The sequence below is a fragment of the Pteropus vampyrus genome, unplaced genomic scaffold (genome assembly GCF_000151845.1).
Source record: "Pteropus vampyrus isolate Shadow unplaced genomic scaffold, Pvam_2.0 Scaffold6, whole genome shotgun sequence".
NCBI classification, from domain to species: Eukaryota; Metazoa; Chordata; class Mammalia; order Chiroptera; family Pteropodidae; genus Pteropus; species Pteropus vampyrus.
This window is the reverse complement of record NW_011888787.1, coordinates 2,750,560-2,761,287: the sequence shown is the minus strand read 5'-3', so window position 1 is coordinate 2,761,287 and position 10,728 is coordinate 2,750,560. Positions and strand designations below refer to the sequence as shown.

General features: G+C 37.5%; 1 protein-coding gene across 4 annotated transcripts in view; it reads left to right on the top strand.

The window, feature by feature from the left end:
- MAN1A2 (mannosidase alpha class 1A member 2) overlaps positions 1–10,728 on the top strand; it is a 290,151-nt gene that overhangs the window by 200,613 nt on the left and 78,810 nt on the right. For all 4 annotated transcript variants that reach the window (XM_011366509.2, XM_023535421.1, XM_011366501.2 and 1 more), the window contains one exon: positions 4,221–4,317. In XM_011366509.2, coding sequence (XP_011364811.1) covers positions 4,221–4,317 — 97 coding nt within the window. The remainder of the gene's footprint in view (positions 1–4,220; positions 4,318–10,728) is intronic.

Here is a 10,728-nt window from a genome sequence, read left to right as displayed (position 1 = left end):
GACAGAAACGATTACAATTATTAAATGAGAACAGTAAGCTATAAAAAGGAATATTTACAGAATAAGAAAGAGCTCTTGGAAATTAAACGTGATAGAATTTAAAAATTCAGTATTAAGAGTTGGAAGACAAAATTGAGCAAATCTCTCAGTAGCACAAAAAGATTGAGAAAACAAAACAAAACAAAAAAATCCAGAACAAGCGATTAGATAGATATTTTATAAAGAGAACAGGGAAAATAGATAAGAAGTCAAAGAAACAATTCAAGAATATTGGCTACAACTAAAGGATGTGAATTGTCAGATTGAAAGGACTTGCCAGGCATCCAACAAAATGAGCAAAAAAAAAGAAAAGACTCTTGAAATTTTAGAAAAAATAGTAATAGAAAAACATTTTAAAAACCAAACAAATTAAAAATCCTAAAAGTTTACAGAGAAAGAAAAAGGTTTCACCCAAAACATTGAGATTGTAGATTATGGCACGTCAGCTTCCTCAGCAATAATATTGGAAATTGGAAGTGGAGCGAAGGCTCAGAAAGAATTATATAGTCAGTCAAATTATGAATCCAATCTGAGGGTAAAGATATTTTTAGGCATTTTCTCAGGTTGTCACTGGAAACGACACTTAAACACATAAAAAAGAAGAGGAGGGATTTTGGAAACGGTGTGTGTCAGTAGAGAGAAAAAGGAAGGGCGTTCTTGGGCTCGTGAAGAAGGGACTTGGTGGGATGAAGGCCGAGCTTGGGGCGGGGAGAACAGGAGTCCAAGTTAGAGCCGCGGGATGGAGAGCGTCGGGAAGGGTGTGTCAGAGGGTAAAATGGAACTGACCGTTCCTCTGATGTGTTTGACTGTGTCGAGACAAGTCGTGAAACTCATAATTTAGAAGTAAATTCATAATCGTTACATTAAAAACGAAGCAAACAAATAAACGAAAAACCAACCCCTCACAGCAGTAGTTAACAGCAGGGAAAACAAAAGTTGAACAAAGTAATGTAATAATTATAAGAAAAACATGTTTTAACTCTCCTGGGAGGATGTGGGCCAGGGAAGTATGCGAGGAGCTGAGCTGATAGTGGCATAAGAGAGCCTAATTATCTTAATTGTAGGAGAATATAGTAAATATCTAAAAAACTAAAAAAAAAAGATCAAGAAGTAGCACTATCAGCTATATTTAGAATTACAGTGGTAAGTAGAAAAAAACATTCGAAAGAGTCTAAGTAAGTACCTCAGGAGAATGGGAATTAATTACCAGCGGGGAAGGTATGGCAGGTTATTAGATTTTTAAAAAATGCAACTTCATTGAGACATAATTTAGATAAAATAAAGTATACCTATTTTAAAGGTACAGCTTGATGGGTTTTGGCAGACATATACACCTGTATAACAGCAATACTGTCAAGATGTGAAGGTGTCCATAATCTCGAAACAGTGTTCTCATGCCCCTCCTCCGGTCAGGCCACCCGATTCCTTGGTCGCAGGCAACCACTGATCTGTTTAGTATCATAGATTAGATTTGTCTTTTCTAGAGTTTCAATCAAATGGGATAAGAAAGAATGTGACATTTTGTTGCTGGGCTTCTGCTCAGCATGCTGTTCTTGAGATTCATCGATATAGATTGCATGTAAGGTTAATTTTTTCTATCGTATGGATATACCATGATTTGTTTTATTCACTCACCTGTTGAACATTTGTTCAGCGTTTGTTCCGTGGCTGTTATGAATAAAGCTGGTATGTACATTTGTGTACAAATCTCTGGGTGGACATGTTTTAATTTTACTTTTGACATTTCAGTCTGGGACCTGTTGTGAGTTAATTTTTTATTTACTGTGTGAGGTAAAGGTCGTGCTTCACTCTTTTTCTGTGGGGCTTTCTGGTTGTTCCAGCACCATTTGTTGAAAGGATTATACTTTCCCAGTTGAATTACCTTTGCATTTTTGTTCAGAATCAGTAGGCGCTGAGTCTCTTTCTGGACTCATATCTATTCCCTATGCCTGCGTGCCTATCCTTAATGCCATTTTGACATTGTGTTGGTTACTTTTTTAAATCAGATAAGTCCTCCAACTTCATTCTTTTTAAAAATTGTTATTGCCATTCTTGGTTCTTTGCCTTTCTAGAATTAGAAATTGTGTGTGAAGATGAAAGGTTGCTGGATTTTGATTGGGATTTTATTGAATGTAGACGAATTTGGAAGAATTGTCATCATAGCAGTATTTAGCTTTCTGTTCCATGAGCATGTTATATCTTTCTACTTATTTAGGTTTTCTTTGATTTTTCTCAACAGCATTTTGTAGTTCATAGTATATAGTTCTTGCACATATTCTATTTATTTCTAAGTATTTCATATTTTTGACGCTGTTATAAATGGAATTATTTTTAAATTCCCATTTTTGTTGTTTATTACTAGCAAGTAGAAATATATTTGATTTTGGTTTGCTGAACTTGTATCCTTTTGTTTTATTTTCCTGGTACAGTCATGTTCTCTGTGAATCAACTTTTTACCTTTGATTTTTATGCCTTTAATTCTTTTTCTTATGATGCTCTCTAGGACTTATAGTACATTGTTGAAAAGTCGTAAGAATGGACATACTTGATTTGTTCTCCAGTTTAAGGGTTAAACATTTAGTCTTTTACCATCAAGTATCTTGTTAGCAGTAGGTTCCTCCCTCTTCCCCCCTTTTAAATTAAGTTTTGAGTGTGACATTGGTTAATTATATAGGTTTCAAGTGTACAATTCAATAATGAACCATCTGTATATTGCATTGCGTAAAGGGCGTCCAGTCTATGGTGGTGGAAGATTTGAGTGTGGGTGGTGAGGGGTGGTGGTTTTGGAGATGCCCTTTACTAAGTTGAGGACGTTTCCTTGTAGTTCACTGAATGGGTGAAGTACACCCATTTTGTCATGAATGGGTGTTGAATTTTGTCTAATGCTTTGTCTACTTCTATAAAGATTATTGGATGATATTTTTCCTTTTATTCTGTTGGTGAATTCTGTTGGTGAACATGGTGAATTACATTGATTGGTTTTTGAATGTTAAATTAGTCTTATATTTCTGGGTTAAATTGCATTTGATCATTGTGTACTTATATATTGCTAATTTTTGTTAAGTAATTTTGCATCTGTGTTTTTGAGATATATTGGTTTTCGGTTTCCTTGTAATGTCTTTGCCTGGTTTTGGTATCTGAGTAATGCCGGCTGCAAAAAACAAGTTGAGAAATGTTTTTATGAATAGTGTACTGTTAAATGAATAGATTTTTGATACACCACAGTCTACTATTAAATAATTTAATTGATGTATAATTACTCTGCTGTTGTGTTGCTTATACTTCTTGGATTGTAAAAAACCCAGTTCAAACTAATTGATATAAAAATATTTATTAGCTCAGTGGCTCTGAACTAGGGCTTCAAGCTTGACTGAATCCAAGTCTATAGGTGTTACTCGTCAACATGTATCTGTCCCTTTCTCTTTCCTTTGTTATTTAGTTTCTCCATGTTGGGAGAGAGTTAGCCTCCATCAACTCCAGGATTATATGTTTCTTAGACCTTGAGATTGCCACATGAGAGAGTCCCTCTGTCTCCTAGTGTCTATAACAGTGTGTGTAAAAGGACTTGATTGCACCTACCGAATCGCACGTATCCATTCACTTTGCCTAGGTCAGGGTTGGCAAAATACAACTTGTGGGCCAAATTCTGCCTGTTTTTTAAAAATAAAGTTTAAACGAAACAGATATGTCTCATCTATGGCTGTTTTTGTGCCACAACAGCAGAATTAAGTAGTAGTTGTAGAAACTGTATGGACTCCAAAGCCTAAAATATTTAAAGAAAGGGTTTACTGATCTTTGGTCTAAGAGTAAGGGGTTCTCTAGCCAGGCTGTGTTAATTGAAATCAGAGCCCCTTGATTGACAGCTCTGTCATCATCACAGTGAGGGAAGGGGAGCTATTCCCAATAGGATTGGCAGTTTTTAAAAGGAAAGAGTGCCAAACCGACACCTTCCTCCGCAATAAAAAGAACTTGTCCATGACAGATTCTTCTGCTGTGTAGACCTTGAGGTTAAACAGTATTAAGTGTGTTTTCACACCCATACAAATGTTAATAGAATAATATACTCATGTAGGAGATGTAGGAGAATGTGTAAAGTTACAGTGTTAGAATCAGTGGATTACATGAAATATAAAGATAAGTGAATAATGTAAATTGATGGATTACCATTTTTCTTTTCTCAGATGATGAAATATGCCTGGGATAATTATAGGTTATATGGATGGGGACATAACGAACTCAGACCTATTGCAAAGAAAGGACACTCCACTAATATATTTGGTAAGTTCACTTTTTCTTAGTACTATTTTCATTCTTTACTTCCATATTTAGACCAGGATCAAACTTTCTAAAACCTGAGTATTTCTATGGAGTACTCAAATTATAATGGGAAGCAACATATATTTTTTGCAAGTTTCAGTCAAGATGGGTTATGGTTGCTTTGGAACACACAGATATGTGGTAGATTTTCTGTTATATACAGATGCGTTAGTCATCTATCTTAGTATTTTGAAGCTTTTTCTGCATTTTTTAAATACTGAGAAGTTAGGTACCTACTTGTAATTCTTTTTCTTCAACATAGCATCAGTCCTGTTACTCACATATTAGAGAGGACGAGGGGAAGGACAGAAATTCCAGTAATGCTGTGTACAAGCGCACCAAGGGGCTGTTACCGTCCTGGTTCACCCACAGTACAGTGATTACCGCCGTAAAGCAAGACCCACAAAGTTTTCGGTTTCCCAGTACATAGAAAAGTTATGTTACACTATACTGCAGTCTGTTAACTGTGCAATAGTAGCATTATATCTAAAAGTACACACCTTAATTAAAAAATACTTTATTGCTAAAAATTGTTAACCATTATCTGAGCCTTCAGCGAGTCCTGATCTTTTGCAGGTGGAGGGTCTTGCCTGTGCATTAATGGCTGTGGACTCATCAGGGTGGTGGTTGCTGAAGGTTGGGGTGGCCGTGGCAAATTCTTGAAATAATACAACGGTGGCGTTTTCTGCATCGATTGACCTTTCCTTTCACAAGCATTTCTTTGCAGCCTGCAGTGTTGTTTGATAGCATCTTACCCACAGTAGAACTTCTTTCAAAATTAGAGTCAGCCTTCTCACACTCTGCCTCTGCTTTAACAACTGGGGTTATGTAATATTCCACATCCTTAGTTGTCATGTCAATAATTTTCATAGCATCTTTAAAAGAGTAGATTCCATCTCAAGAAAATCCTTTCTTCGCTCATCCATAAGAAGCAAGTCCTCATCCATTCAAATCTGATCATGAGATGGCAGCAATTTACATCAGTTAGTATATCAATTAGTATATCGATTCAGTCACATCTTCAGGCTCCACTTCTAATTCTGGTTCTGTTGCTGTTTCCACCATATCTGTAGTTACTTCCTGAACTCCTTAAAGTCATCATCTACGAGGCTTGGAATCAACTTCTTCCAGATTTCCAATAATGTTGCTATTTTGATCTCTTCCCATGAATCAAGAATGTTCTTAAAGGCATCTAGAATTGTGAACCCTTTCCAGAAGGTTTTCAATTTACTTTGCCCAGATCCATTAGAGGAATTATTATCTATGGCAGCCTTAGCCTTATTTCTTAAGTGTATTTCTTAAATAATAAGACTTAAAAGTTGAAATTACTCCTGATCCATGGGCTGCAGAGTGAACGCTGTGTTAGCAGGCAGGAGGACACCATTGGTCTCATTGCACGTCTCTGTCAGAGCTCTTGGGTGACCAGGTGCATTATCAATGAGCAGTGATATTTTCAAAAGAATCTTTCAGAGCAGTATGTCTCAACAGTGAGCTTAAAATAATCAGTAAACCATGTTGTAAACAGATGTGCTGTCATCTAGGCTTTGTTCCATTCAGAGAGCACAGGCAGAGTAGACTGAACATGGTTCTTAAGGGCCCGAGGGTTTTGGGACTGGTAAATGAGCCTTGGCTTCAACTTAAAGTCACAGCTGCATTAGCCTCTAACAAGAGGGTCAGCCTCTTTTGAAGCTTTGAAGCCAGGCATTGACTTCTCTCCAGCTGTGAAAGTACCAGATGGCATCTTCTTCCGGTGTAAGGCTGTTTTGTCTGCAGTGGAAATCTGTTGCTTGGTGCAGCCACCCTCATTCGTTGTCTTAGCTAGACCTTCCAGATAACATGCTGCAGCCTTTACATCAGCTCTTGCTGCTTCACTTTGCACTTTTATGTTAGAGAAGCGGCTTCTTTCCTTAGCCCTCATGAACCAGCCTCCTCCGCCAGCTTCAGACTTTTCTTCTGCAGCTTCCTCACCTCTCTTGGCCTTCATAGATCTGAAGTGAGTTAGGGCCTTGCTCTGGATGAGGCTTGGCTTAAGGGAATGTTGTGGCTGATTTCGTCTTTTAACCAGATCACTAGAACTTCCTCCATATCAGCAATATGGCTGTTTTGCTTTCTTATCATTTGTGCGCTCACTTGAGTAGCACTTTTAATTTCTTTCAAGAGCTTTTCCTTTGCATTCACAACTTGGCTAACTGGCTCAAGAGGTCAAGCTTTCGGCCTGTCTTGGCTTTCAGTATGCCTTCCTCACTAAGCTTAATCATTTCTAGCTTTGGACTTAAAGTAGGAGACATATGACTCTTCCTTTCACTTGAACACTTAGAGGTCATTGTTGGGTTATTAACTGGCCCGATTTCCATAGAGGATACAGAGGCCTGAGGAGAAAGAGAAAGAGGACTGGCCAGTTGGTGGAGCAGTCAGAGCACACAAATCTATTAACTTTAGCGTCTTGTAGTTTGCAACTCATAGCGTCCCAGAGCAATGCAGTCGTAAGATAGGTCACTGACTACAAGTTGCCATAACTATTATAATAATAATGAAAAAGTTTGAAATATTGTGAGAATTACCAAAACGTGATACAGAGACTCAAGGTGAGCAAATGCTGTTGGAAAAATGGTGCCAGTAGGCTTGCTCGACACAGGGCTGCTACCCAAGCGCCGTAACACAGGCGTGCCTGCATATGTATGTAAAGAAACTTAACGTGCCCAAGGTGATTTAGTCGGTCAGTTTAGTGGCTTCTGTTGTACATTTGCTGTTACGAGGTGGATATGTATGGAGGTCTGCGGAAGAGCTGTATTCAACCTGAGTTCTCTCTAACTTTCTACCTCTCTTGAGTTCTGCCCACGTGTAAAAATTCTGTTTCAAAGAGTCAGTTAACTTACTTAACTAACTTACCTAAAAACTTTCACTTAAACCCAGAATACGTTTTGAGAATCATCAAGCTGTTCTTTATAGTCTTCACGTCTTTCCTTTTTTAAAATTCTTCTCGACGTGATGGTTTTCTTTTAAGTAATAATAGATGAAGGCAAGAACGTATTAACGGGTAGCAATGCACATAAACTAGCCACATGCAATGCGGTTGTTGCTCATTGCGATGCACCACAACCACAATCCAAACAACGGCATTTTTCTTTGCATGTGAAGCTGTGGAAGGTTTTTCTCATGCTGTGATTTCTCTTATAATCTGTTTTTTGCCTGGTTGTTTTCTGTAAAAAAAGAAAATGACTGAAAGGTAATTTCTCCTGAGCTTGAAAGATGTTGGGATGGAGAAATAATGGGAAAAAATTTTAACTTATATTGTAGTTTAAAAGATTTAAATTATAATGAGACACCAGAGATCTCATTATGTGACATTTAATTTTGCAGCCATCACTTAATCAAGTATATTTCCTCAGCAGAGGTTACAGATAGAGAAGTTCCCATTGCTACATGGATGCCACCCTGTGAGACGTAAAGTAAAATAAAAGCCGTTATATTTAATGGTTAATTAAAATTAGATCCTCTCTTCAAGTAAATATCCCTTTATATTAAGCTCAGTGGTAACTATGAGCCCTTTTAATGGATTGGAGTATAAATATGTACTGAAAACAGGAGTTGGATATTAATTTCCTACTTTTTTTTAAAACCTTATTTCTCAGAACACTTAATGTATTAACATTCATCAAATAGATACTGGTCCTGGGCAAGGTAGTAGTTAAATAACATACATTATTCCATTTAATCATTGCAGTACTGTATAAGGAAAGATTGTTTGTTGAATTTAAATTCAGAAGATAAATGAGCTTTCATATAACCTAAAAAATTTCATTCCTTAGAAGTCAATACAAATCTTTTTGTTACTAAAATGGATGTTTCTTTCTTAAGTGAATGTAATTTTGTTAAAATCCTAATGGGAGGAAATTTGACAATGTTTTCTCTTTTTAAAAATAATAGCAGTTTAAAAAAATGAAAAGCAGTTTTAATTTTTGGTAATTTTGCCAGACTTCTTCAGATGTAAACTTTATAGATCGCTATTTGGTGAGAGTTGGTCTGTGATGACGGAGGCGTGGTAGGTTCCGGTTATTGTCAGGTGGGTTCTTGCCAGCTTGTCATAGGAGCACATGCATTAATTTCCTGGGTAAACTAGGAGGTGTCTGTGAGATCATTCAAGTTAAAGGAGGTTAGAGTTGGAAACTTGGCCCTTTCATCCTCAGTTAACTGGGCACGGAAGCAAGATGTTCCTGGTGGTCCTCCGTTTCAGAGGGACCATTATGAAAATGAAAAGAAATTAAGTATGTATTCCAATAAAAAGTTTTACCTTCTTTGCTACCAATCTGCCAGGAGATCGGTTATTTGCTTTAGATTCTGTAATTTGGTTTGTGAGTAAGACTATTTTCCTTTAGAGCAATAGTCGTATATACATAAACAGTAAAATCAACAGTATTTATATAGTTTTACTGCTCTGGGCAGAATTCTGTCCCTCACTAATTTATATGTTGCGGCTCTAACCCCAACGTGACTATTATTTGGAGATGGAGCCTTTAGGAGGTAATTAAGGTTAAATGAGATCGTAAGTGTGGGGCTCTAATCTCCTCCTCTTAAGGAAGAGACACCAGAGCTCTGTCCCTTGCGCGTGCACCACGGAGAGACCGTGTAAAACGTAGTGAGAAGGGGGATGTCTGTAAGCCAAGAAAGAAGCACCAATCTTTGACTTCTAGTCTGCAGATCTACGAGAAAACAAATTTCCATTGTTTGTCTCCAAGACTGTGGTATTTTGTTACAGCAGCCGCAGCAGACCAGTAAACGTACTGTGTGCCAAAGACTAATTTCAGAAATTTATGTGAATTGAACTTATTTAGTACCAACAGCAACCTTATGAGGCAGGTACTACTACCACTACTACTGCTACTACTACTACTACTACTACTACTACTACTACCATTATTATTATTATTATTATTATTTTATAGGTGAGGAAACCAAAGCACAGTTAGGTTCACTAACTTTCCCAGGGACACAAGGTTAGTAAATGATGGAGCCAGATTTTGAATGCAAGCCCTCTAGTGCCAAGATCCGTGCTTCTAACCACTATTCTACACTGCTTCAGGAATCCTCCAGGATAGAAAAAAATTAATATCAGCACAGGGGAAGAATCCATTGTGGGAAGAAAATTATAGTGAAATGGTAGACGAAGTGAAAATGCAATCCTGTGGCATTTTCAGTAATCAAAATTAGGTGATTCCATCTTTTATTAATATTTTTGAGTCGGTTACAGTTTTTCCCAGCCAAATAAGTAGGAAGAGATCCTTTATCGTTTGTTTTGTTTTATGGTTTTAGATCTGCAGTTAGCTTATTAAAGGATTAGTAAAGTTTAAGACTTCGTTTCCTACTTACTCTGTTGCTTTTCTCTTATATTCTTGCTAGTGAGTATGATTTGGGAATTTTTTTTAAATCTTTTTTTTTTAACCTTTTCTTCATTTAAATAGAAGTCTATGAGAGAGGGATAGTAGTTCTGAGTGTCTCATGTGACAGCCCAAATTCAGTATGCCTTTGCAGAATCAGAATCTTAGAGTCGAAAGGAACTTTAAAAGCCTCGCCTCTCTGTTACTATAGGAATATATACAAGCGAGTATTGAACCTTTACTTACAATATTCTAGATTATATGAAAAACAGCTTAACACATGTGCTTTTCCTTTTTCTTAGCTTTGATTATTAAAACATTCTTTTATATGGTAACTGAAATCAGTGTTCCTCTGACTTCTCCCTAGTTGGTCCTTGGCGTCAGAGGATTCTTCACGTGCAGATAACAGAAAATCCACTTCAAAATGGCTTAAACTAAAAAGGAAATTTAATCATTTCAATGAAGTCCTGGCGTAGATTGGATTCCAGCTGAGCTTTTTTCTCTATCTCTTTACTCTGTTTTCCTCTGTGTGCGGATGTCTTCAGGCGAGCTTCTTAGTAGGATGGCTGCAGCAGCTCGAAGCTTGCTGTCTTCATACTAACGCCTCTATAGAAAAGAGGAGAACGCTTGGGTTTCTCAGAAATCTCATCGAAAGACTTATTGTTTCTGGCTGTCTTTAATTGTGTTTTGTGCCCATCCTTGACCCAAGAGCTATACTCAGAAGGATGGGGCGTATTCGTTTGGTTTTGCCCAGTGAGGGCTCACCCCCGGAGCTTGTGAGTGGAGAGAGGGAAATGGTGCTGGACATAAGTTAGTTAGCACTGACACTGATTTTTCCAGCTGCTATTAGAGTTGCACACACTACCCGCCCATTAGTCACGTAGTAGCCGTCCTGGTTATCGGGTGACTGTTGCTTGTATTCAAGTCACCCTTGTTTTACTTCATAACGGCCCCAAAGCCATTGTGACTTTTATTACAGTATATTGTCGTAGTCGTT